This window comes from Coturnix japonica, chromosome 1 (genome assembly GCF_054131305.1).
Source record: "Coturnix japonica strain WE chromosome 1, WE-NBRP24, whole genome shotgun sequence".
Classification (NCBI taxonomy): Eukaryota; Metazoa; Chordata; class Aves; order Galliformes; family Phasianidae; genus Coturnix; species Coturnix japonica.
This window is the reverse complement of record NC_140663.1, coordinates 54,639,004-54,666,909: the sequence shown is the minus strand read 5'-3', so window position 1 is coordinate 54,666,909 and position 27,906 is coordinate 54,639,004. Positions and strand designations below refer to the sequence as shown.

Here is a 27,906-nt window from a genome sequence, read left to right as displayed (position 1 = left end):
TTTGACAAAATACAAATCAAAACTGTTAAGAGTTTATTATATGACCAAAAAGTCTTAATTCACCCAGAAAATAGATGCCGCAGAAAAAAACTGCTATATAATAAGCAATCAGAAAACTGAGAAAGAATCTAAAAGATGTCTTCAGCTCTGTCATCTATGGACTGCTCCTTAATTTGAAGCAGGTTTTAAATACATTAGAATCAAATGCACTAGAATCAATGAACTCTTAAAAGTCTCACAGGTCCATTAATATATGATGATAAAATTTCATGAGGCAGAAAAGAAAACACTTAGTAAATATTTGGAAAGATCTTCCTATCATACACTTTCCACTCAATTAACTGCTGGGAAACAGTTTTAAGAACATCTTAAAAGGATAAAAATTACAGTCAACAGGCCTGGATAATCTGCATCCTGCAGTCCTAGAGAGTTTACAGAAGGTAACTATTTTCAACAACATCATATAGATGGGCAGAAAGCCCAATATTAAATCCCTCTACTATGTGTTTGCTTAGAGAGGTAGCTGCACATATGGTGACATTTAGAACTTTAGGACCTCAATTTAGCAATTTCTTAAAACTGTATCAACAGAAAACACAAGTTAATAAATGGTTGACATACATCAAAAACTATTTCTCAAGATGGAAAGAAATATTTACTAAGGATTCCTGAAGAGTTTTCCTGGAGGTTGGTTAGCAGGCCAAACAGTATTTAACATTTCATCAGAGATACAGAAACAAATTAAGATTACTGCTGAAAACTCCTGCTGTAATACAAACTGCCAGAGTGATAAACGATAATGGCAGCCAGGGGAATCAGTATGATCTGGATCACTTATTAGCCTAGATTCACTCAAAGACAGGTGCAAAGAAACGCATGAAGAACAAGAAATATAGGCCATGCATACAGATTAAGGGGACTGAAACCTTGAAAGCAAAGACTGGAAAGATTTACAGATTCAAGTGTAAAATTGCCGAAGTACTACTGCCTCCATGCTCTCCTAAAGAAGCACACCAATATAATCTTATGAAGATTCTGCAAAAACATATGAAGGGTAGGATTTAACAGGAAATGTCACCGCTATAGATAGCTTTAATGATGCTGGAATAAAAGCAACTGGTTCACTGAGATAAAATTGGGCTGCTTGGTCAGTGACAGATGGAAGCGATCTTTTCTCTTGATTTAACCATGAAACCACCACATCTGACTGCATCCATCTAACAGGCATCTTGAAAAGTGTATGTATATACACATAAACCACTCTGCTCCAGCAGCCTAAATGCTGTCTATCAAACACTACAACCCAGTCTGAGACAGCCACACAAGATCTATGGTATTTAGCTGAGAGCTGGGAAGTATTGGTAATGGTTGAACTAGATGATCTTCTGTGATTCTATTCTTTCAATATGGGAATGAGGGCCAGATGGCATAGGTCTGTGCCACTCACAGGGCACTAAACATCCACGCTTAGGCAACAACATTGAGCCCTACGTATTAAGCTGTTATGACTACATGAGCACACTATTGCAGTACAAACACCATACTTGCCCGCTTAGACATGTGCTTGCAAGTGAGCAGGAATTACATGTTAACATTAATCCCACTGTGGATAGATAGCAACATGTAATCAGCAAAACTTCAATGACGATAGTAAGATTAAAGTAGGAAGACACTGATCTAGATGAATCCAGAGTATTTTCCTTCTTGAGGCCGCAAATATCACTATGAAGCAGCTATCCACTTTACAGTAAAAGCTGAAGCCCTGTACACCAGGCAATATTATGTTGGAACAAATACACAAAAATCTACCAAACAAAACACACATATAAAATAAAATATGAAAACCAAAACTAACAGACAAAAAGAAGCCCAGGATTAAAAAAAGCACAACACAGCATATCCAAGGAACAGATGTAAACCTACCTTTACTTGTCGGGCCTGACTGATAACACAGGGCAAGCTAAATAACTGATGTACAAATGCTTTCAGCTCCTCCATAGTCAGCTTGGTCCGTGTCCTTCCACTATCTTGGCTCTGTCTGCTGTATGAATGAACAAGGAAACATTATATGAAAGACACAATAATGATGACACCTGTGTTTACTCCCAGTGACAGAAGCATATCAATATCAATTGAGAACCCCAAGGAAATAGGCCAAACAAAAAAACCAATCTCCTTAAGAATTAAAAACTCTTGAAAACTAGATTTAATATAAACTCCCAGCAAAAAAGAGAATTTACCCTACTAATTTGACTTTCGAATGGGGTTTGCTCCAACTAGACAAAAGTAGCATGAAGAGTTCAGGGTTTTTTTGTGTTGTTTCTTTTTTCCAGTAGAAATGCTTAATTCTTCAAAAAACCTGAGACTATTTTAGGTAAAATATTGGCCACAGCTCCGTATCTCCTGGCCAGGACATGCAAGGCTGACAGAATTCCAGTTGCTCCTCATCTAAGCAAATGGATTAGGTACAAAATAGTAGGGGTTGAAGCAGGTAAAGAAGCACTGCACAAACTACACATAGCTACACAAACTATAAAGTTTCAAGCACTCAAATATAAAGTCATAAAAGATGCCTCAAATGTGACTAACGAGAAAGGAAATAAAAGGGGGAACTATTTCTAAAGCTTACTAAGGCTGATCAGACACCGGTAAGAGGAACAAAGACAGGAATTTGTGAAAAAAGAAACAAAAAGCAAGACTACTCTGAAGCACAAGATCTTGTAGATCTTTCATGTACTGGAAGACACTTCCAAATCAGAAATTGTTTTCCTAAGTGTCTACATCACATGGACAAGATGGTAAAAATCAAAAACCAAAGAAGCTCACTATTCAAACATAGAAGCCTCTTCCGAAAAATATAGAAACTGAAGAAGTATCAGTGGTCTTGATATTCAAATACGATATTTCAAATAAGCACCTCAGCACTGCTAGTAAGGGATATATCTACCTACAAGGACACTGGTTCAAACTGTGGTAACAAATCAGTGGGAACCGAGAACTGCCTCAGGATGTGAAGAGTATGAAGTTAATCATCATCAGTGGCACCGATGCCACAGCTCCTGGGGAACCTCTGTCATTAATTTAGATTTTGATCAAGAAACAGAGCAATGTAGAAAATAATATGGAGGAAACCACAGGAGCCGAAATATTTAAAGGAAAAAAGATAGTGCTGGCTGTCTATCTTTAAACTGATAGGGGAACCCATTTCTAAGGAACTGACTTCAGCAGTTATCCTCCCTTTCTGGTCAATCTGACAGACAGGACCATTCACAAGAGCCATGTGAATATCTGTACTTGCTCAAGCAGTTAACGACCACGACAGGCACTGGCAAGAGGTCTCCGATATACAACAGTAACAAGCTGTGAAAATAAATCTTGTTTGCTAGAGCTGTCTCACTTGCAGGCAGAGAACCACTGAAACTTGCAAAAGAAAAAGACTGCTACTGTGTAGGATGTATCCAGCAAAGACACTTCCATTAAGCACCACCAGAAGCAAGTATTGGAAACCCAATGAATGCAGGAAAAAAGTTAAGTGGCACTGCACTAATGAAATATTTGGTATAAAAATCACTGCAGGCACAGCAATCTCATGAGCAGGACAGATTTTAAACACTTCCCTGCTAATCAGTGTACATTTTATCACATTAAATAAAAACTAAATCTTTCATCCTGTGGACTTAAATAAAATGTAGATGAATCATCAAATATAATTACACTATGTAAAAGACACAGAGAAAAAAAGTATACTGCAGGCTTTGATTTGCTATGACAGTCAGTGAGAAGGGATGATACTGAACTCAGACCCACCCTAGGCACTCCAACCCTAGAGGAGCCCATAGACTGACACAGCACAATGTGCCATACAAACATTCATCTGTCCCTGCCTGTAAAAACTCACAATTTTCAGGATTAATAAGGAGGAGAGAAAACGTGGGTACACTGAAGCCATCTCCACCATTCTATGTCATCTGATCATACGTAAAACAAAAAAATAGGTGTGCTATCATTAGCTACATTTGGATCACAAATTTACTGCTGCTTTTTCTGCCAAGTTGTTCTGTTTCAGCACTCATTTTTAATGTATTTCTAACTTAATCCTTAGTGTAAATGTGATCCCTCTTGTTGTACTAAATGTGAATACAAGTGCTAAAGAACAAGCTGAAGGTGATTTCTGACTTAGATTTCCTAGCATTGTTTAATGAGGAGATAAAATCTTTGCTTCTGAAAAATCGTCAAGCCTCCATTTTCTGTCATATTATGATTTAGCACACAACAGATCTTAGGATACACAAGTTTCTTTCTTTGCCCACATGGGATTTGATTAACTCCTTCAGATACATCACTGAAAGTTGTCAGTTCTGTCTCCCTCTTCTACTTTTTGAGAAAACCCTGGAAATTCACTAATTAACTTAAGGCATGTCTGCTGAGAAGTGTAATTGAATCTATGGTATAAAATTTCATCATCATGGCTCGCAGTTGAACTCTGCATTTTGTCCTGTGTAGGAAAGCAGGGTACCACAACTAGCTAATTATTTACTTTTCACCCCATTCCTTACAGAAGCCTTAAGCTTAACACCAAAAACAGTGCATACAAGGAGAATGCCGAGGTAGTGCCAGGGGACAGAACAACATTCAGAAGGTCATAAGCAAGGTAGGCAATACAAAGAGCTAAGGAAGCCAGAAGATACCAAGAAAAGCCACTACTATTCAGCCACACATCACTGCTTTGCATGGTCCTTGTCAAGAAGTGAAAAACTGGCTTCAGCTACTGACTCAATTTTTGTTCTCTGCCCTGCTTTGCTCCCCATGATCCCATCTTCTTCGTCATTGCTGGCAAGACATTTCCTCTTTGTCTTCCAGTAATTCCACCAGCATCACAAAGCATTCTGCAATTTACTTGTAAGCAGCTGGCAAAAATCAAACGTTTTTGAGAAATGCTGTACCAGAAAATGTAACTAAGCTTGCCTCACCAACCACAATTGCTGTTCTCTAGTTTTCATGCACTTGGCTTTGCAGTACAACACTTTAATAGATTTTCTTCCCTAAAGCAGTTTTATCAACTCATTTTTTATTTAAGCTATATATTTAGCCATGCTGACTAAAATACAAACATTCATGTCAAGACTTACTTTCATTGCATTTTTTTCCTCCAGCTGTCTTTTCTTACAACTCTCCCATACATTCAAACAAATGCCTGATCAAAGATCAAACAATTTTTCCTAAGGATTTCACATTTCAGTACATGAGACAGCTCAGAACAGTACATTTAATGCAATTCCAAGTCTGTTTTTTGGGCCTTTGCTATAACTGTATGTCTTCTCAGTCTCCCAATAAGTCAACAGCACTAAAGGCAAACACCAGAAGTAATTAGTAGACAGTGAGAACTCGGTTTTCTTACATTTCCAGGTCCTACCAAGTAACAAAATTGATAAAAGCTGTAGAAAAGTAAGTAAATAAATCAATCTGTCCTACCTGTGTTTTTGTTTTTTGCTCAGAAGCAGCTGTGCTACAGAAGCACAGGTCTCTGCTTCTTTCACAGCATCTCTAAGCTTACGGAAGAGATCATTTTCTGGATATTTCCTGTCTTCAGCATCTTCCAACATCACTCTGAGCTCAATTACATCTGTAATAACAGCATATAGTTTGAATGTAGAAACAAAATACATTTTAGACTGCTTCCCAACCCTTACATCAAGGTTCCAACAGGCTAGTTTAATTTCAAATGCACAAAGATGAGTTTCTCATTCATTTTTTTCACTAAACAACACTGAGATTTGTCTCACTAAATCAGAAAAAGTAGGATGCCTTTCAATTCCTGCAACAAAGAATGGAAGTCTAACCTTTTTTGTGGTTGAGGTTGGCAGACAGAGCCTCTGTAACTCTACTGACCCAAGTGTCATAAGACTGTGCTCTAACTTTCACTCCATACAGCAAAGATGGAAGGTCTTCTAGTGGGTACCGGTACCTGGAGATATGAGAGAAAAATAAAGCAAGAGTATTAATGCTTACACAACACCTTAGGATATTGCTTACTGTTGAGTTTTCCCAGTTAAAATAAGGTCAGGACAGAATATGTATAATAACCTCTACCTTGAACCCAAGAATCAAACAAAGAGGATAAAAGCACTCCTTAAATAAAGGAAGAGAAAAAGAGTGGCCAAATGTGATATTTGGCAATCAGTCTTCAAGACACTATTGATCTGGAAAGGGAAAAATAACTAACTACTGGCATACCTTAGACACTTGTTCTGCATGGGGCACGGACATAAATCAGATGGGTGGTATAGGCAGACCAAGCGCTCAGGATTACAGGAACACGTAAGAGCTGACAAGAAGCACGTTGTTCTGCAAGCTGTGCACTGACGTTCATCATCTGGAACCAATTCAAACACCTCTTCTTCAGACATTAACACTCCCTTTAAAAAGAAAATTGGACACCTGTTAAAAACTCTAGTCCAGGTGAAGCAGAGAGGAAAGGGGAGAGGAGCAAAATTTCTTTTGAGAGTAAAAGAGTTATCTTTCATTACTTACCATCTGTACAACAGTTTCCCTTAAGCGTGTTTCTTCTTCTATCATTAGTGTCATCTCCTTGCAGACCATGGCAGCCAGCCCGACATCCAAGCACTCCGGATCTGCAGCCATCTTAAAGATCAGTTCTTCATGGGAGAAAACGCAATGACGCCCAAGCCTTCGGTAGTGACTCACACACTGACGTCCAATTGGAAGCTACAAAAATCATTGTCATTAATCATTTAGAGACAAAACATTTTGAGACAATCTCTCACCACCCACTTTCCTTCACAAAATCCAGGGAAAGACAGAATGAAAAACAGAAAGATGTATTATGGGAAAGAGGTGAGACACACTGCCATCTAGAAATAACTACGTTTGGACTGAAGTTAACCAAAGCCAGTATCAATCATTTTGTGTCTTCTAAAGCACAAAAAGAAAGCATGACTCGACCAATTTCCTATGCGCTTCTGGGTTACATTTTGCCTAGTGTCAGAATAGGAGTTTTCACATGGGCTACACACAGAACATGTCATAAGCATAGAAGAAAAAAAAAAAATCTGACAAGTCCACAGACAATTTACCTAATAAATGAAGAAATTCTGGATGTTAAACTACAGATGAGATCCTATCTTATAACCATAAACTCTGAATAGTGCTAAGGAACACTTTTAACAACTTAGTGAGGAATCCATATAGGTTATGTTCTGGTGAGTCATGTCTATTAGAATATGGACTAACACGATTAAAAAAATGCAATGATATGACACAAAAGGACAAGAGTTCTATGCCTACCTCTAAATTCAAATGACAACAGCTGTTCAAAGCAGTACAATAATCTATATGAAATCCAGGAAGACGCATTAGAGAAAAACTAGCAGAAGAACTGCAAGATCAATATTTGAAAAGGAAGACCACATGTGAAAGCTTCATTTTGAAGCTGTTTAAAATTGTGTGGACACCAAAATCATTTTCAGCAATGGAAATTAACAACAGTCTTGCAGTTGTTCCAGGAACTACAAACATAAAACACACTGTGAGGCATAGAAGATCACACCAGATAAGAAATAACTAACGCTCTCCTTGAAAAGGTCACCTAGTGGAGACATAGAAAACATATACAAAAGAGCAGACCCAGTCAGCAGTGCAGAAGTTCACAGCTTCAGCAAAGTTGTATCCCTGGTTAAATCCAGAGTGGTAGGCACGAGGGAAGGTCACAACAAACTCGCCAGCACACTGATTGGTTCTGTACACCTAATACAAGTGAAAAGAAAGGATGGTGGGGGGGAGAAAAAAAGGCACTGAAAGACTTGCAACGCAATTCGAATGTACTGAACATCACTTGCATTACTTATACAACACTGTAGTCAACATATCTAAGTAATAAGGTTTGATTCTTTCTCTTTAAAACAAATCCTCAGTTTATAGTGTTAATTCAAAAAAAGTAAGAGCTAGATATCTAATCCAGCAGTTTAAAATTCTCTTCATGAATTCCAAAAAAGGATTATTGACTATCATTATTTAATCGACCACAATCTGTAAAAGCTTCTAGAAGCAGTTTATGGTTTGCTTTGCCAGACTGTTTGTCCAAGAAGCAATTTATCCTAACACAAAAAGCAATTCACAGTGACTGCTGCGTAAAGGTCTGCTGTCAGTAATGCTTGGTCAAAACAGTTTGCAAAGCTAAAACTTCTATAAAACATCAGTGTTTGACTGTCAAAAGATATTAAAACTAATCTACGGGCAAATACAGTAGAAGGGTTTTATCCATTAAAATGAACTGTAGCACAACATTCATTTATTCTACAAGACATTTTAAGTAAGAAGTTTGGCACACCCTCTTTCTGATGCAAGATAATTGAATTTCATGGTGAAGCTCAAAAAGGATTCAAAAAATAGGCTTTAATGCCACCTTGTAACTAATGTACTAGAGATGTAGAGGTCCACCATATAAATTCTCCAGTTACACAAATCTGGCACAAAATGAAACTGAGTGGATAAAACGCTCATGTACTACTCACTGGTACACCATGTTCCATCAGCACATTGGGGTTCATGATAGTGACCAACTGATGAAGGAGATCAGGCTGGGATTCAAATAGCTCAGGAGCCAGCTCCTTCATCACATCTTCCAGTTGCTCTGCTGCATGAGAGGGCACACCATACCACGTCTTTGGCTCTCCCCTAACAAAAAAAAGACCATAAAAACAAGTGCATTACTTGAGGGAAAAAAAAGATGGCACCCAACTGCAAAGTACATGAACAGTGATGTTTAAAGTATAAGCCAGATATTTTTTGTGTGTAGACACAAAAACATCTTTAACAGAAATAGACTGTGGTACTCATCCACTCAATCAACCTTGGAAATAGTTTCTTAGACGTAAGAAATCTTACGTCTAAAACAAAAGGCATGTTATACCACATAAGCAGAAGTGAAAATGGTCAAATGCCAAAGTGATAATCAATCCTTCTAATACACATAACCAGATACTGAAAACCAGTAGTTCACTGGATTCCGAAGACAGAAGATACCTAATCACATGTATTATGTGAACACAGAAAAAAAGTGACAAACAGGACAATAACAGAGAACAACTTCAGAACATATTATTTTAGTCCTTCCAGTCTTAACCAAAGTGAGCTATAATGTAGTGATCTAGAACATATAGTACAGAGGGTTGCATTTTATTTAAGTACAAGTAATAGTCTGCCAAAATATATGAATCAATTTACTTGCTACGTTTCAATATAAATTACCTCAACATTACTAAACAGCCCAAAAGTTAGATAAGGAATAATGCAATGTTCTCTATGATTCCTACAGGCTTTAGTGACACCTACTGGTAAGACAGAACTAGCAAGCCCCAGGAAATACTGCTGTTTCTGTCTGAGCTGCTGGAATTCACCAGCAGACACAAGACCATCACATATTGACCCAGTCAACAGAATGATGAGGGCCATAAGTGAACTCTAAACAAATGAAATACTCCCTCACTGCCTGTGGAACAGATCTATCAGCAAACAGTTCTCCAAACATGTGCAGTCACAATCCAGAGGCTATCAAACTCAGCAGACAACTAACCTATTCTGAAGGAATGCTTCCCACAGTCTCCTCTCATGAAGACTGACTGCAGCACAAGGAATGAATCTGTCACGATGATTCTTCTCAAATAAAAAACAAACACCAGAACAGTACTAGAAATGTCCTGGAAGTCAGAATTACTTTGAAATTTCAATTCTCTTAAGCAGGAGTACTCTGTGTAAACACAACCCTGCTCATGAACTTTCAGTTTTGATGCCTGCCTAAGCCACTAGACAGCAGCCTTCATTTCCAGCGGGGGCTTACCAACTTTAAAACACAAAGCACATTCCACACCAATGAACTGTAATTCAATTTAAAACAAACACACGAAAAAGTTGTTAGAAAAGATGTGAGCCTCTAAAGAGTAATTTTACAGTGATACCAGATTGCTTGAAGCACAAGAACATTCACAATCAGTTAATGAAAAACCCCAACATCGTTAAAGCACTATTTGTGTTCTCTTTTAACCAAGTTCAGCTAAGAAAATGGGCTACTTACCACATACAGCTTTTTGGTTAAAACTCATCAGCATGAATAGATATTTTCAAGTGTAATATTGTAATTATAATAATATAATTATAATAATATAATTATTATATATTAATGTATATATATGTATAATTATTATATTATTATAACAATAATATTGTATATTGTAATATTACAAATTTACTAATAGTTAACAAGGCAGATTAACATAGATGTGCTAAGGAGAGCTCTTACCAATGCAGGTAGTTGATGGAATAGCTCCAGTGGTCTTCGATATGCCAGCAAAATGAGGAGAAGCACATCCCCACATACAGCCAAGGTACCTTCATGCCAGAGATATCTGCATTAATGTGAGCGAGGACTGATTGTTCTAGAATTGGCATGTTATTCAAATTCCAGCCAGAGAGTGCATAATCCTGCAAAAGAAAATAAAAAAAGGTTAGAATTCTGAGCAAATTAGAAGACCATAAGGACACCAAGTCTAGACAAGGTAAGTGTTAAGAAATCAGCTTATCCATTCCTACCACAGACAGTGCAGAGTATTCTGTAACACTGAAGCATGTAAAGTAGGGAATATTCAAACTCTTTAGCCAACATTTAACACAACTAACATTTAAGGCCAGTCCTAGTATTTCAACATACACAGACCATATTCTTTGGATCAGTGCCCACAGACTTTGATTCTACCCCATGCCTAACTTTCATGCTTTTCTAATTGATAAGAAAAAAATACCAGTAACATTAGCAAAAGAATAAAAGATGGAAGTCTTCCATAAAGCTGGATACAATGACTGCAAACATCAAAAGCTGAAATAATAATGAGACTTCTTGTGTGAGATTTGTTTTGCTGCACTGTAGCTTAACTTGATCTCCATAAATTATCTTAGAAATCCCTCAGTCGAATAAATTCCTATGCTTACTTCACAGAAATCTGCACCACCAGTTAAGAAATTCATCCTTTCCCTCAAAATGCAGCCAGTTTGTGTTAACAAAAAGAAAAAATCAGATTGCCACTACTTTGTTTCATCTGCACTGACACAAAGACAACAGTGAGAGAGATGACCTGGCTAGAAAGATGTTGTGGTTGTTTTGATTTTTTAATTATTACTTTTATACAAAGAGATCAACGAGCAGTTCTCACTCAGCAAGCAGACACACAATCCCTGCTCCACCAAGACAAAAAGTGCAGACATGGATGGAAGACAATAGCAAGTAAAATAACATTTTCCAGGGATTAGTATGAACCAGCTTGAGCCTGCGTAGCCATAAAATCATATCCTTACTCACCCCTTTTGTCAGAATTTAAACGCATAAGCAGATAAAAAATGGATATTCTACAATAAGGTCTAAGGGAAAGCAGGCGATACACTCACCAGATGTTCTTTATCTAATTTTCCTGTAACAGATGTGGTATCAAAGATTTTTCACTCTTACAGTATGCGCAGTCAGAGGGACGAGTTAAACCTCATTAGACTGTTTTATCTATTACAAATCTCCTAAGGAGGTAAGTATTATGTTTCAGTAGTTAACTCCTCAAAACAAGAAAGGAAAATCTTATCAGATGTTTCCTTATACTTGGGTATACTGTAATAATTTACTTATCTTTGCCTATTTAGTGATACAAAACAGGTGTAACTTCAAACATTACAAACAGCTTAGCAATCAGAAACAAAGATCTGGAAAAAGAGCCTACATTATCAGATTAATGCCCTGCTCAAAAGGAATGTTAAGTGTGAGTCTTAATGCCTTCATGAAAAAAATTCACAATGATTTCTGACTTAAATCCTTACTGTGAAATCTCATGCAAAGAATGGAGTCAGCTTGCATATTCTAATACTCACCTCCTCCTCAGGCATCAGCTTCCGTCGGCCATCTTTCACTGGAAAGCCACTTCCAAAGTCCTTGGATGATATATCAGCTCCATATTCTACAATAACATCTTCTTCTATGCTGCTCACCAATCTCCAGAATTCTTTCTCTACCAGCTCAGTGGGAACCATCTGAAAAAGCAAGGGTATAAGATCCAACCTGAACACTATCACTGAAACTACATACTGTTACTAATCTCCGGTATATCCTCAGATTCCAAAAACACACTCTCTCAACTCCATCTCTTCACTGTCACACAGTTTGGTTTGTTTTCCTTAGTAGTGGTTGCAATGTAATAGAAACAGAATGCCACACCATGAAGGATGGAATGAAAAAAAAAAAGATCAAGAGTACAGCTTAAGGACACACAAATGTCCTTGCCACACACAAATGGTTCTAGACTTGGTTCAAATAATCAAAAAGGGAAAAAAACTGAAATGGAGTATAAGCTTTACAAGCAATAAAGCTTTCTTCTGATCAACAGAGGAGAGTGAAATGAAGTTGAAGCAAGACCAGATGCCAGAAAGTTATACCATTTGTTTACATGTTTGAAGTTTATTGATGTTTGAAGTTTATTGTGCCTCTTCATAGAAACCTAAAATGCCTCAGCAAAAACTCAGGGATCAGCTGAAACCTCTTTCTTTTTCCCCTACAAGGAACGACAGCAAAAGGTGAACTCACATGGACTGGCATGTTGAAATAATCAGACTTGAAGTTATCAGCCATTTCACCAAAGCTCTGGAGAGTATATTCCCTGACAGCTTGTTCAAATCCAAAGGCCTCCCGGGGTTTGTTGCATTCCTAAAAGATAGAACATAAAGAATTATTGTTCCCTACAGCAGATTATGACACACAGTTATACTTCTGGCAAAATTGAAGAAGAGGAAATAAAACAGTTGACCATCTGAGTCCTTACCAAACACAATAAGCTACCAGTTTTGAGTGCTTTTCTCAGCTGAGGAAGTCCTACCATAATGGAAACAGAACAGAATTAATTGTATGGAAGTTAATCTAATGCAGCAAACCCCAATACTACGCACCTCTGCTTCCTGTACAAACTAAGTTTCACCATCTACTCCCATCAGCAGCAGAGTGAGACAAAGAAAACCTTAGCCTTAAAGGCATTTCTTAAACACACTGGATTCAAATACCTGCAGAATAAATGCACAGAAACAAACACTAACAGCATTTCAGTCTTATCACCATGACACGTCATCAAATGATTCTGCACAAGTGCATAGGAGAAAAGAGGAAAGGAAATTAAAACAATGCAGCACTTATACCAAAGTAGCTGACTAGTGATAGCTAACAGCACACAGTCTCTCTGACAAAACCTTCAAGTCTTCCATTGTTCTACCTACAATCATTCCAAGAACTGAAGAAGACCAGCTCACATTCCTGCTACTGTTCCCACTTGTTTCTATGTCTTTTTCAGTCCCTGCTGACAAAGGGGCTGGACCCAATTTTTAACATCTACAAGACCTATTTGAGCACAAATATGCCAAAAAACAGACAGCTGTTTAGTGTCATAATGAAGAAGGTCTGAAGATGAGTGCAAGAGATCAGTAATTCCTTTCTCTTCAAGGGAAAATATCTTTAGACTATGACCAACATTTATCAAAGCTGCTCTTAAATGCAGCTGGCAAGAGAAAATGTTTAACATTTATAAATACTGTCAAGACAATGCTGACCTCAATGCAAATAAAGAGTCTTTATACTGTCCTTCCTAACTTCTGTTTTGGCACTCTGGTGTTAACATTACAGCAACCAATAGTGCACACTTATCCTCTGAAGTAAAAAACTGAGACAACAAGTACTACTAATCATTTCAAACATCTCTATTGTGTGCATGCGTGGGCGTACATATACACATATATGTACGTGTATATATACACGCACACACACATTCTTCTCTTTTCCCCCCTCTTACTTCCAGTGCATTCATGGTGTAACATAATGGAAAGTTCAACAATAACAAAAGAACAACAAAATCCCTGGCCACAGCAAGGGATGATCCAACCAGACATAACAGCAACAGGCACAGAAATAAGGGAAAGAAGCTGCTTACCTTCAGAAGGACTGTTAGGTCCTCAGGTAGGCAGAGATCTCCAGAGAGATACCCACTCCTCCACTGCCAACCCAAATGAGGTCTGGGAAGGGGTGCATCCTGGCTCCACTATTCCAGTCACTCAGGTGCACTGCATGCACCTGAGCTCCCCTGGGATAGCCCTGCCTTCCCACCAGGTGCTCAATCACTGGTTCTAGCCATGACTTAGCATTTCCACTATACACAGTACTTTTCCAGTACTTCCAACTGGAAAACAATTGATTTGGTCATCTAACTTTGCTTATTTTTTCCCCTCATTATGTGGCTGAACAACTATTCTTGCTATCATAAAGAAAACAACAGAAGGCCACAGCTGGGAAGGTTGTGGTAGATGTTGGGGGGGAAATGAGTATAGAAGTGCGCATATTACTGACCCTCTCTGAAAAATAAATCTAAAAAACTTCTATTTAAAGAGTTAAAGCCAATTACAAAGTTATAGATTAAGAAATGGCAAGCTTTTTCAGTCTGAATTCTAAATCTCAAAATTTCCTGAGCTTGCAATTTTTTCTTGAGACAAATATCAAGCCAGTCAAATTATGCTTTCTAGCTTTATGCTGTTGATCAGTTCTCTCACTGAACACAATCACTCCCATTTTTTGAGCAATTAAATTCAAACTGGTTTCCATTTCTAAGTCTTTCCAGCTCCATTCTCAGTCTAAAACAAAACTAACAGAGCTACTCTTCAAATTAGTTCTCTCACTATCTGCAAAAAGTTATTTTGAACAATGTCATAACAACTTGTCAATAAAGAGAGCTCCCTGTTGTGCCCAAATTATGTGGTTTGATTACTTTGTTGGTTAGAAAGTGTCTCACTGTTATGTTTGAACACTTATTGCCACCTTAATTTTCACTTATTTTCCTGTTACCCACTCAGATTGAATTTCAGTTCAAGTTAAAGGCCATATAAATGTCTGAGTTTTAACTTTTACATGGCTATGTCTTAAACAAAGGTTATACCCAAGCTCCAGGGGAAATATTTTTCCTACAGCTCATCAGCTGACAACAGCTGGAGATTCACAGCCCATATCTTGACAAAATCCCAAACAATACTACATCTTCTAGTCAGATGGAACAGCAGTAAGAGCTGAACTACAGCTCTTAGGCTCTTTTCTGGAGCACAACTACACATACAAAAATTGAGTATTTCTTCAACTGTACCTCTGCAACACACTTTGGACACCTCCAGTCACCTTTAGGTACATCAGGTAAAGGAGGAATCAAGCAGAAAGTGTGATAGCTGTCATCACATCCATCACACAGCAGCAGTTTGTCTTCATTATTTCCTCTGCCACAGAATAAGCAAACATACAAATCAACCTGTGGAGAAAAAAAACAATATACGTTGTTATAAGTTGTAACAAGTTTCCCATCCGGAACCTGCCTTCCTTTAAATAACAAAGAAAGGATGTAATCCTAAAACTCAATGTAAACATGAACGGAATCTCCTCTGATTGTTGAGAAGCAATGCTAACAATCAATTGTGCTTCAATTGGGGCAGGGAAGTAACTGGAAATTAATGTTGGAAACAACTATTCCTTTCAGTTGGGTAATAATTATCCAGACTCCAACTCAAAGGAGCATCTCATTCATGTTATTCCAAAAGCAATAGAGAAGAATAAACTTCTTAGGATTTCATGCTCTCTCCATGAGCCTCAATATCTGAAAGCAACCCAAAGTCTCTATGGGTAGTATGCAACCAAAGAATACCTTCAAGAAATGTTTCAGAAACACATGTGTTATCACTTGCAACAGTACAGTGATTATGCTTATAATGGACAAGAAAGAATGACAAGAAAAATCCAAGCCTACATATTTCAATTGAATTCCAAGCGGAAGAGGAAATAATTGTACATAAAGGTACCAAATCCTTACTCGTATTCTCCAAAATAAAGGACACAAATTCCAGGTGGTAGGAAAAAAGTATTAAACTTGCAGAGATCTGGGATCACCTCTCACAAGGAACAACATTGACTGGGAAATGTGTCTCATAGACATCATCAGGTTTCTGATTTTGTTTGCTACCACATCTTATACAGTCCAAAGGACTTGTAATATAAACACTTAGGATTTAATACAGCACTGAAGATCTGTAATGTAATCAAATGTAATCTAAAGGAAAATAAATGTGCACTATTTTATCGCAACTAAAAAAAATGTCTTCTGTGTAACATATGATCTAAATTCTGCTACTACTGCCTTCAGTCACTGAGCAGCTTGGGTTCTGCACGTTTCCCTCACAGAGCTAAAAACCCACCAGAAACAGTGGGTTTGATATGGGCTGTTTTTTTGTTTTGCTAGGGTTTTTACTGTTAGATTGCCACAATAAATAAATAAACATTCATACAATTAGCTTAAATACTTGAAATCAGCACCGTTGTAGTTACAGCAGCCTAGTTAACCTACACAACCTCCTAGCTATGCAATAGTATACTTCTCAATGGGAAGATTGCTCAGTAACTATCTTGAGAAACAATGTTGTTAAACGTTGCAGTTATATTACCAAATATATTATTACCAAACCCAGTTATTTCTTCTTTCTTCTTTTTAAGGCAAGACATAACAAGTAGGGCAGATCTAGAACTATTCACCAAACTAGTTACTTTTTTTTCAAGTATATGAGAAATGAGAAAGGTTGCTTTAAGAAACACCTCCAGGCTCTCTTCCAAAAAATAAAAAGTATTAAAATAGCAACTACAGTGCAAGGCTATTCTGAGATATTCATTAGTTATCTACTAGTTATCTACTGCTGATAATACCTTTTTCTCTCCATATGAATATACATTTTTTTTTTTGGTCAGACCAAGAGATGATTTATTCCATAGGAAGACTGCACCACAAAACATACTCACTAAATGTAGATCTGTGATTACATCGTAACCACAAATAAACCTCCTACCCACATAATTAAAACATGGTAGAACCATGACTATACGTATTTGGGGGGAGGTGATAAAAAGCAGCTGCATCAAAAGAAGTGTGGCCAGCAGGGCAAGGGAGGTGTGATTGATCTTCTACTCTGCATTGGTGAGACCTCACTTGGAGTACTGCAACCAGATGTGAAGTTGTCAGTACAGGAGAGATGTGGGCCTGTTGGAGTGCTTACAGAGGAGGGCCACAAAAATGATCCCATTGTGAAACACCTCACTTACAAGGACAGGCTGAGAGCTGGGACTGTTCATTCTGGAGAAAAGAAGTCTCTGGGGAGACCTGATAGTGGCCTTTCAGTATACAAAGGGGGGATGTAAGAAGGAGGAGGACAGACTCTTCAGCAGGGTCTGTGGTGACAGAATTAGGGGAACTGGTTTTAAACTAAAAGAGGAAAGTTTAGCTTGGATGTAAGGAAGAATGATTTTAAAATGAGACACTGGCATGTATGCCCAAAAATGTGGTAGGTGTCCTGCCCCTGGAGACACCCAAGGTCAGGCTGGACAGGGCTTTGAGCAACCTGATCTACCTGTGGATGACCATGTTCACTGCAGGACCAGACAATATTTAAGGGTTCCTTCCAACTCAATTTTATGATACAAAGAATAGTTTAAACTCCAAACACTGAGGATGAAGATGAAAGCTGATACTTCTATAATCAAAATGCTGAAGTACTGGAGCATCTCACATACATTTAAAGGAAGGGATGTAGTAGTATTGCACCACAAAGAGGAGCTCAAATAGAAAGCAAGTCATTGAAGGCATGCAAGAAGTGCATGGCAAAGCAAGTCTTCAAATCTATAATCATCAATTACCTTCACACTGTAAAACCCTGCCTGCCTGAATTAAAAACTATGGATTATTTTATAAAATACTATTCCTTTTTTTTGGGGGGGGGGGGGGAAACACACCTCAGTAAATCAATGACCTTCTTATCGGAAACCATAGCAAGATAAACAAACTTACGAAGTTGACAGAAAGAGTTCCCTTGCGCTGCCTCATCTGCATTCCAAATGCTTCCGATCTGTTTCCCTTGCGTCTTCGTGTCACCTCATCTTTAAGGAAAATAAAGTTAATAACACATGAAGATAAGATGCAACTTGCAAAAACAACAGAGGCCCAGTTTGGTAAGCTGTCTTTTAACACCTGAAACTACCTGACCACCCAGCAAAAGATAAAATGTCTTGCTGTACCCAATCATTCTAAAACTAACAGGAATTAGGGAAGTATATGTTGCATATCCTCACAGGTCATCCCAATTGCCTCATAGAACAGAGTGAATTAACTCACTTGCTAGTAGGATCAGCTTCAGAATTGTCAAAAAAAGAAGTCCTGCTTTTCCTTCCAGCCGCAAGATTTTTGCAACAACTGCTTAATTGTTATGGTTACAATATAGTACATAAAAAAATCGAAACTATGCCAAATTATATGAAGCATGCTGAAAATCTCTCAGGAATTAAAATCTAAAATGTTTACTTTCTATTTCCAGTTACAACACTTTACCTGCTTCTTAATGTTGGCTCTAGAGATGTGCAGAAAGATTTAACAGCCTTGATACTTTACAAAGCAATGAACCCACAATTTCATTACCCTCTTTATCCTTTGCTCCCAGCGACAGACCCATCATCTTGGGTCCAGCTCCAAAGATCTGCAGCTTCTTTAGTTCAGTATTTCTACTCATTTCTCCTGCCTCCACCTAAGAATAAAAAGAAAACCAGATCAGCACAAACTAACAATACTTCTCCAACTCTCATCATCATTTATTTGCATTTCACTCTCCCATAATAACCAACATCAGCTCATCAAAAGAAACGAGGGAAAAAACATGATTTTCATTTCCTAGAGCCAACAAACAAAAGCAAATGGAATAAAAGACAATTAAGTGCTTAGTACCACATACTAACTACAGAAAGTCATCTATAGAGCAAACGAGATCCACGAGTAACGTTTAGGAGAAGAAGAAGAATGTTGCCGTTACAATTTTCCAGAGTCATGATACCACGAGGTACTTGTAAGTTAACAAATACACTTCCTTAAGTAGAGACGTAAATCAGCACTAATGAATTCAAAACTATTCCCCAGATTTCTTTATGCTGACATGTTATGAGTGTAACTCTGAATTACAGCTACTCTTTGTGCCCCTGCAACCTCAAAAATCAGGGAACAGCCCTGCAGTGTTCAGTTGTTTGCCAAAGCATTTTATTTCAGCAAACGTCTTCCCATTTCCCATTACTGACCAATCTCATTTCCCCTCATCATAGCTGCTAACCTAACAGCAAAAAACACATCAAGTCTGGTGTGTCACAGTCTCATTGCAACCACCTTTTGTATTTTATATTGCCTCCTTACACACTGAAAACCCTTTCTAACACTGGTATACAAAGTCACTATATTCCCACCATTCAGTCTTCCTCACTGATTGTAAGAGATATCAGCAAGTACATCAATTTAGAAGGCAGGTATCTAATTCTGAAGTGGTTACCTTCAGATGATTATTGAGGGTATTCCACCTGTTATCCACAGAATTATGCCCCGATAGATAAGGTATGATATTAATTCCCTCAGGAAAATGTACAGTCACACTTTCTATTCAATGAGGAAAAAATCCACCACCACAAAATAAATAAATAAAAATAAAAGAAATCCTTAGAAATATTTAAAAACAGGATATTCAAAGGCACTTCTAACCAAGCTAAAAGCTGATTATTTCCATTTATTCATCCTAAATCAGTTCTTTTTCTTCTTGCCAGAAAAACACTGTAAAAGACCTATTACCTCCTAGTTATTACTACTCATGAATTTCTTAGCGATATTTTGAGTTCCTACTCTCACTGAGTTGCATACAGTATGCTAAACTGCATCTTTGCAAAGCCATTCATGTTGATGTTTCTAATTTCTAACGTTTATGAATTCTATGATGTTATCATTTTCAATTTAGACATGACCAATTGTATAAGTTCAGCCTAAAATTGTATCCCAACTGGTGATTTTTTTTTCTCCTCCTAAGCTTTTCACTTCAGGCTAACGATACACAAGGATCACCATCATATTTTTACTGAACAGGAAAGCTCACAACCTGGAGACTTCAGAGTCATTCCATTTCCATTTGAAACTCATTAAAAGTTTTTCCATTTTCTCAACTAACAAGTTGACAGAATCAACCCACATTACACTTTCACGGGGTAATTTTCCATTACCTCAGTAACATTCATTAATGATCTCCACAGTTTCCCTCCTGCTATTGTGATTTAAAACAATTTTCTCAATAACACTTGAAAAATAGTTTGACTACCATATTTACTAAATTAAATAACATGCAACAACCTCCCTTTGATTTTAGAGCTTTGATTAAAAATGCATTCCCTAAATATGTTTTCGTAACTCCACTGCTTATATTTATTTGGATTCAACTGAAACAAAATGGATATAACAAATTCACACTCAGGCAAAAAAAACAAACCAACCAGGTTATATACTGAAATAGAAATGCATTTTTAAAAAAATCAGCTTTCTGTATAAAACTTACAAATACTGCAAGGCTGTCTGATTGTTTTAGATGTGAAAGAAAATCACTCAGAAACCTCAATGAGATTCTCTGGGGTATGCACCAAAACAGCACATAAACACTGAATTCAAAAACACTGAAAACGTTCCTTGCCATTCTTTCCACAGCTAATAGTACAAAACGCCACATTCTTACTTTTGTTTTGTTGCTTATATAACAGAAGAAAGCAAAACCAAACCTGATTAAACTGAAATTCTATTCTTCTTCCTGAAAGACGTAGGAATACCTTTGTTTTTTTATCTCTTCAACAGAAAGTACAACTCAAGGGCTTTCCTTGTGTAAGGGAAAATCACTGATAAGCAGCTCACATCCCTGCAGGCTCTCATGGCCAGGCTGGATGGAACCCTGGGCAGCTAAGCTGTTCAGTGGCAGCCCTGTCAACAGCAGGGGGTTGGGGCTGGGTAGGCTTTAAGGTCCCTTCCAACTTAAGCCAGTCTAGGATTTTATGATATAATATGATGAGAACAGTTACAATCAAGTGTTCGAATATTTGTGCACATTGGGCATATCAGCATCTCCCAGATTTCTATCATTTCACAGAACTATTGCTGTTTATGGAATTCTATTTTGTTAATTGCTGTTCTAAACCATCCATGTCTGTAACAGAATATTGAAAGCAGACATTGCCCACAATTGTTTTCACTGTTAGGATGTAACCTCATTAGATAAATTCCCTTGTCAGTTAAAATACATCCTAAAAGACAATAAGTGAAGACATTCACTTTTTTTCTAACAAAGAATTTAACTGAACTTTAAAGATTATCTCTTTTTGTAATCTAAATTCATTCTGTTTGTTGTTGTTCTTGCCCACAAGTATTTCAGTTACCCTTCTCCATTGTTTTTTATTTGATAGCTTTCTTCAGAAGAAAGGAATAGAAAATAAATCTTGATGGCTGTTTTTTAAGGAGAATTTTTCATAACCAAACTATTCTCCTTCTTGGAAAAAAAAAAGTCCTTCTTTCACACAGGAGAATTCTCATTCCCTATTTTCCTTCAATTTTTTCTTGTTTTAAACTTTAAAAATTAAAACATTCGCTTTTCTAAAATCTGTCAGCCTCTTCTGAGGATCCTGGTTTACTTCAGTAACCTCCAGTTACCACCTCCATCATTTCTCATGTATCTCCCATTCTTAGGTAAGTCGCAAGCAGAGATAAGATGCAGATCATTTTGGAAGAATACATTTAACTCTGGAAAACAATCTGCTGAGATGCAGTGTTCAGCATAATTAGCAGTGCTCACTAACCAGGCAACGGACAACTCAGCAAACAACACAATCACTGAGATACAGCAGCTAGAGCAGAATGACATTTATTTAGCAGGTTGGGTTTATTTTTCTTTTTACATTATTTGCTTATTACCTGCATTCTCCAGAACACCTAATTTTCTGGTACAATTCCAGATGTGTACTTCAAACAATAAGCAGAGTCTTATCTATAATAACAAGGTATTGAAATCTAGGACAATTTCTTACCATTCTCCAGATCTTATACTTCTGCAGTCTGGGGATCATGAGGACAAATTTCTATTTCTAAACACAGTTCCAGATTTATACATAGCTTCCAACACAGCCTAGAAATATTCCTCTAGCTACGTGAGTAGGCTGAGTTCTTCCTTTATTGAAGAATTAAGTTTGGATATTTTAATAATTAAATTACTTAAAAGATAATGCGTGTATAGGTCTTCTAGAAGGCATTTACATACATATGCATTGACTTTTGACGGCCATTCAAGTGAAATCACCTCTCTCTTTTCAAAAATGCAGCACCTTTAGATGAAATTAAGCAGCCATGTTGTGTCAGAAGTACCACAGAAGTGACTCTTCCAACGTGATATAAGAGTTACTCTAAAGAAAGAAGTACCAGAAAAAAAAAAGTCCTACAGGATCTTAATAACACAGTGACATTTCTACACCATGCAGGAGGAAAGAGGTCACACTGGCACTATCCCTTGAGATTAGTTCAAAGCAGAATTCCGTACAATGAATGACTGCCGCAGGAATTGCAGCATCCTTAGGGTATTTTTTGGACGCCCACTAATAACAAAATTGGAAAGCCTAGGACTGCTTGTGTGATTGATGCACTGCTATGTGGCTGCAATAAATAATGCCAAGTCAGCTTCTGTTAGTAAAGAGAATAGATTAAAAGGGACAATTTAGTTGGAATCAGTCATGACATAAGAGACAAAGATGAGATTAAATGTCCTTTATAAACCCAGTTAACAAGCAAAATGTATTGGGGAAAAAGAATACAACAGAATTTTAACCACATCTGACAAAGCTTCACGATGTTTAAAGCAAATATAGAATGATATGAAACAGTAAGAATTTGTTCTAAAGGTAAATCCACCTTTCACTCAAGCTCCATCAAATGGCCAACAGGGAGCTGGTAGAACTGAACCATTTAGTTTTCACAATCTCTACCAAAGTACAGCGGCTAAATATAAACAAACAAGAAACGGGTTTTAGAAGTTTTTAACTGCACACCTACCTCAAGCATAGTCTCAGCAAGACATCTTTCTCTACATTTTATTTAAGTAAAGATTTCTTTCTCATGGAGCTTTTGAGCAGGCTTCCACAAACAAAGGCTGCCACACTCCCAGTATTGCTTTGCTGGTAGAAGGGATAAGGGTTCTCTGCAATAACCAAGAAATAAGGGTACCTGGGACTTGACACGTCTGGTTCTCTTCAGCACAACATTCATTCTCGAACCTTGCTTTGGTGAAGTCTGGGCATCTGAGCTGAGGTCCTCAGCCTCCACTTTTTCCTTAAGGTTCAAGTTAGGCTTCTGGATGCCCTAGAAGGTCAGAGCACAGAACACCAGTCGATCAATCAGGTAGTGCTGATCATTCTATGGTCTGTAAACCAGCCTCTTTAACTAAGAAATAAGCCAATGACTGAAGTCACACAGCACTGCACATAGCCATTTGGACAAGAGGTTGATTAATCCAGGCATCCTGGGCATGGAAGTTGTTTAGTCTTACTTAAAGGGAACCTACAAGAAAGATAAGCAAATTTTATCAGGGAATTTAGTGAGAAGACAAGGGGTAATGGTTTCAAAATAAGAAAAAAAGGCTAGATTTAAATTAAATACAAGGGAAAATTTCTTCACTACAAGGGTGGTGAAATACTGGAACATGATACCCCAACTTGCCCCATCTCTGCAAGTGCTGGGACAGAGCTTTGGGCAACCTGACCTAGTGGAAGGTGTCCTTGCCTCATGGTGTTTTCCTTGATAGGGACAGTCTCGGTCTTATAAAGAAATTGCTGAGAAAAAAATATGGCGCAAGGTCACATTACAACTTCTGCTACTATCCTGCCACAGGAAGTATCAGGGTGGGTATACATTTGTCTACACAGTTGCATCTTCTAAAAGCACAGAATCTAAGTTCTACTTTCGCATGTAGCAACAAGGAGCCACAGGCAGTTTGGACCCTATCCTCATATCCTGAAGGAGAAGCGTCTCACCATTAGGCTGACCCCAGATTGGAAAAGCTCATAAGGGTATAAGATTCGTTCATAATGAGACTTCAGTAATGATCCTGTGCCTTTTCCCGGGAGGTAGCCAAGCCGACTTGCCACTTTAGACCATTTCTTCTCTTTAGTGACTACCTCAAAACCTCCTTTGCCAGCAACAATCTGAAACACAAAGACACAAAAAAAAAAAGTTAAGGGCTTTAAACTGCTGCTCTCACCACCTCACATAAACCATAAATCAACTTCAGCAATCAAATGCTAAAAGGTTCTATTAAAGAATGGCAGAAACCTGACTTTGCTTTTTGTTTCTGAAGAACTAGTACTATAATTAAATACCTAACCTCGCTCCTTATTATATTATATTATTACAACTTCCCTAGTAAACACAAGCTGAGTACTGTCCCAGACATGAGGAACTCAACAGTTAAGATTTTCTGACAAGCTGGAAAGAATACAAACCAACGATCAGAACAAACGGAAAAGTTAACTCTCACCAGACTTGCACTCTGATGCAAAACACAAGTCTGGCCAGCAGCAAAGCCAGTTCTAACAGACCCCACATAGAAGGGAGTGTTGGACTCAGAGTTACAAAAACTCTCAGAGAACCCCAAACAGCAGAGAGACTATTCATTGAGAGGAAACTGAATTAAAATTCCATTTAACTCATTCACTTTTCACACCTAAATACAATAGTTTTGAACATAGCAATTCACATACAGGAACTGACACTGTAACATACAACAAAATAGAAAGAAAATGACTACCTGCCTGATCTAAAACACTGGACACATTTCCACTGCCTCCACTCCCTTCATATGGTTTCATTACAAAGTTGTTTAAAACCCAAACGGATTGTAATTTAATTCACATCATTATACGACTAATACCATTTCTACTACAGTATGGTTTTGCATTTCATGTCTTTACATGCAATGATCAAATTACACGTTTAACATTTCATAGGCAGTTGAAAACCTTGAAGCAAAAAAACAGCTGTTACTGGAGTGGAACTTACAGTCTATTCCTCAGGGTGCAGCAAGCTCAGAAGTCTAATTGTGACAGTGACAAATATATCAGTTAATTCTGTTTCTTCTCATAATTAGACAGAGCTGCACTCATAACACAATGATATTCTTGTTATTTTTCCCATATTTACAGCAAGAACAAATTCTGTTTGAACAAACATATTCCTACACTTCAATCTATTTTTTACGTGACCGTGAAGATGTGATTGCTGAAGTTATCTTTATATGAACTGCAGCTGGAGAAGTGAATAAGTTAACAAAATCAGCCCATATTTCCATGTGTGGAGCATACTAAAACATTCTAGCTCACAACAGTGACCCACACATTCCCAGAACCAGTATGATGGTTTAGCGTAGCCCAGCAAAGAACAGTACACACAAGAATAAAACACAAATACTGGAAGATGTTATCAGCTTTTGTTTGCACACTAGCAGGAATTTCAGACAGTTGAAAGAACTATAACTTCTAAATAGAATCTTTAAGAAAAGGTAAGTAAAAATGTTAAGATTTAAGAGAATGAAGCCTTGATAAGGGAATGGAAACAAATGCTTTCACACAAAAACATTAGTACTACCATACCTCAACTCTGTCACCTTGCCAAACAAATCTACGTATTTATATTAATAGCCCTTCTTTAGGGGACAAGTTTATAACTATGTACATTTTGCCAGTGGCAAACCCCAGCAGTTATCTGCATGAAAATTTGAACAAACAACGCATCAGAGATTATTATAGCAGCGTAAAATTTTAGCTAGCCCTAAGCACAGCCTGTACTGGAAACAGATTAAAATAATTACTCCAGAATTTGACAGTATAAGTCCCAAAGACGCATGTTTATGTCACATGGAAAACCTCTGAAGGGAGAAAGGAGGGAGCAGTTACTGCAATTTATTACATCATTAGTAGGTGAAGAGCTGAAATGCTTGCAAGTATGCCATTACCTTCTCAAAGAACATCCCAACTCCTGCAGCTCTGCCATGCATAGAAGAGGACAACTTGAATTCAAAGGGCTAACATCAGGACGTTCAAGCAACTGATATGTGCTGGGTACGACTCAACTAAAGCCAGCTGAAGTAACTGTGACAGACACGTCTAACACAACCTTGCAATTTGTAAGGTTTTTTTCCGCTCTGATTTCTTTTCCCCCCCATTTTCATTTAATTTCCATATTAATGAGACTGATGCCGTAAAACAAGCCCTCCCTGTTGCTCAGCTTCTCAAGCTTGAATGAAAAATGAGGTCTCTGCCTGACCGAGCACACCATATTTGCTTACTCACCTTGCTCAGACCGTACAGATCCAGTATTTTTCTCTCCACCACAGGAATTTTTAAATTGGATCCTTGAAGTTCCCAAAATTTCGCTAACTGGTCCAAGAAATCCAGCTTCACTCTTGTCATTGCCTGCAAGCAATAAGAGAAGATGAATGCATACACCCCCAAAAGATTATGACAATATGCTGCACACCTGAGGAAAAACGTGACAAGCTTTATAGTGTTTATATTTTCAAAGCACAACTCAGCATGTAAGGTATTCTTCAAGTTAAAACATTTATATATATATATATATAATATATATATATATATATATATATATATATATGGGAATATGTAGAAATGATGTTTATAAGCATAAAATTGCATACACTTTTGCTCTCCGCATTTCAAATCCCATAAGCCAAAACTTTTACCTAAAATTTTCACATTTTCAGAGCAAAATTTTCACTTTAAGTCAGAATTCCAAGGAGAAACACAAGAGCAATTAATAAAATCTGTAGGGGTGAATGGCAGGGATGGGTGGTTATAAACAGCTTCTCTATATTCCTTAACCATGCAAAAGGAGCTCTTCCCTTGAGTATTTTTTGGAGTACTCAAATCACTTTCCATAGGGGGATCCATTTATAAGTCATACGATGTATGACATTTTGGTATATGAACAGTGCAAGGCTTTGAGAAATGCTATAGGGAAAAGCCAGGACAGAATATCACTCACACTGTTTTCAAGAAAGCTCCCATACATTTTTTGAAACATAAAATTAACCAACCATAACTAGTCTTATAAAATACAAAGAAGCTTCACTAAAATGCTTAAGAGGCATTATTGTGATAGCTGACTATAAGGTAACCAGAGGCTCCAGAACAGCAGTAAATATTTTAAGAAAACTAAATAAATCATGGCCTGCAGAGCTCTGAAGGCCAGACACTGGCTACTCTCACTATGCAACATGGCATTTGGCATTCATTTGAGATGTTTCCAGTTGAACGTGAAAGACTCTTGTGGTTATTATGGGTAATAAAATAAAACCAGACTTTTCTCAAAGCCACGGAGAGTTATTTTCTATGAAGTCTGCCACTGCCAAGTATAAACACTAATGCGGTCTTCAGGTTTCTAAAGTCTCCCCACACAGAAACCTGACAAGATGTAAATCTCAAGCAGGGAGACCTACAGCTTGCAGTGTAAACACAGAACTGTATCAACAGTGGAAAGGCTCACCTCCAGTTCATTCAGGCGCTGAATTCGTGGAGTGAAACGAAAACTCTGCACTTCACAAGCAAATGGAGGCTGCCAATCCTAAGGAGAGACAGAAAGACGTTTCAGTGTTTCAAGAAACTTAACTAAAAAAAAGGCACAGAAAACCTTCATAACTTGGTCATTCAGACTCCTCCTAGTAAACGAGTTTCAGCAGGATTTGTAATATTTTCCAGTTTTGTGCTATTATCGTGCTTCTAAAAAGTTCTCACAACATTTTAGTCAGACGAAAGAAGCCTTCACAAAGTTAGAAGTGAGCAAGAAAATAAGGCTTGATGAATTTCAGTACAGCCCATCTCATACCAGGCTCTTACTTGAGACAGAGATTGTGCTG

General features: G+C 37.6%; 1 protein-coding gene across 3 annotated transcripts in view; it reads right to left on the bottom strand.

Moving 5' to 3' along the window:
• The window catches only part of KDM5A (lysine demethylase 5A), a 47,224-nt gene that overhangs the window by 17,322 nt on the left and 1,996 nt on the right, over positions 1-27,906 (bottom strand). For 2 of the 3 annotated variants that reach the window (XR_014936187.1, XM_015865704.3), the window contains exons 2-18: positions 27,537-27,614; positions 26,324-26,446; positions 24,011-24,181; positions 23,205-23,339; positions 18,573-18,678; positions 17,949-18,037; positions 15,216-15,374; positions 12,632-12,751; positions 11,923-12,081; positions 10,316-10,497; positions 8,532-8,694; positions 7,645-7,764; positions 6,532-6,726; positions 6,235-6,416; positions 5,841-5,965; positions 5,473-5,623; positions 1,924-2,041 (exon numbers count right to left, since the gene is read on the bottom strand). Coding sequence is in view for 2 of the 3 variants with exons in the window: in XM_015865704.3 (XP_015721190.2) it covers positions 1,924-2,041; positions 5,473-5,623; positions 5,841-5,965; positions 6,235-6,416; positions 6,532-6,726; positions 7,645-7,764; positions 8,532-8,694; positions 10,316-10,497; positions 11,923-12,081; positions 12,632-12,751; positions 15,216-15,374; positions 17,949-18,037; positions 18,573-18,678; positions 23,205-23,339; positions 24,011-24,181; positions 26,324-26,446; positions 27,537-27,614 (2,376 nt within the window). In the remaining variant the exon portion in view is untranslated. The remainder of the gene's footprint in view (positions 1-1,923; positions 2,042-5,472; positions 5,624-5,840; positions 5,966-6,234; positions 6,417-6,531; positions 6,727-7,644; positions 7,765-8,531; positions 8,695-10,315; positions 10,498-11,922; positions 12,082-12,631; positions 12,752-15,215; positions 15,375-17,948; positions 18,038-18,572; positions 18,679-23,204; positions 23,340-24,010; positions 24,182-26,323; positions 26,447-27,536; positions 27,615-27,906) is intronic. The other variant, XM_015865707.3, reaches the window with a different exon arrangement.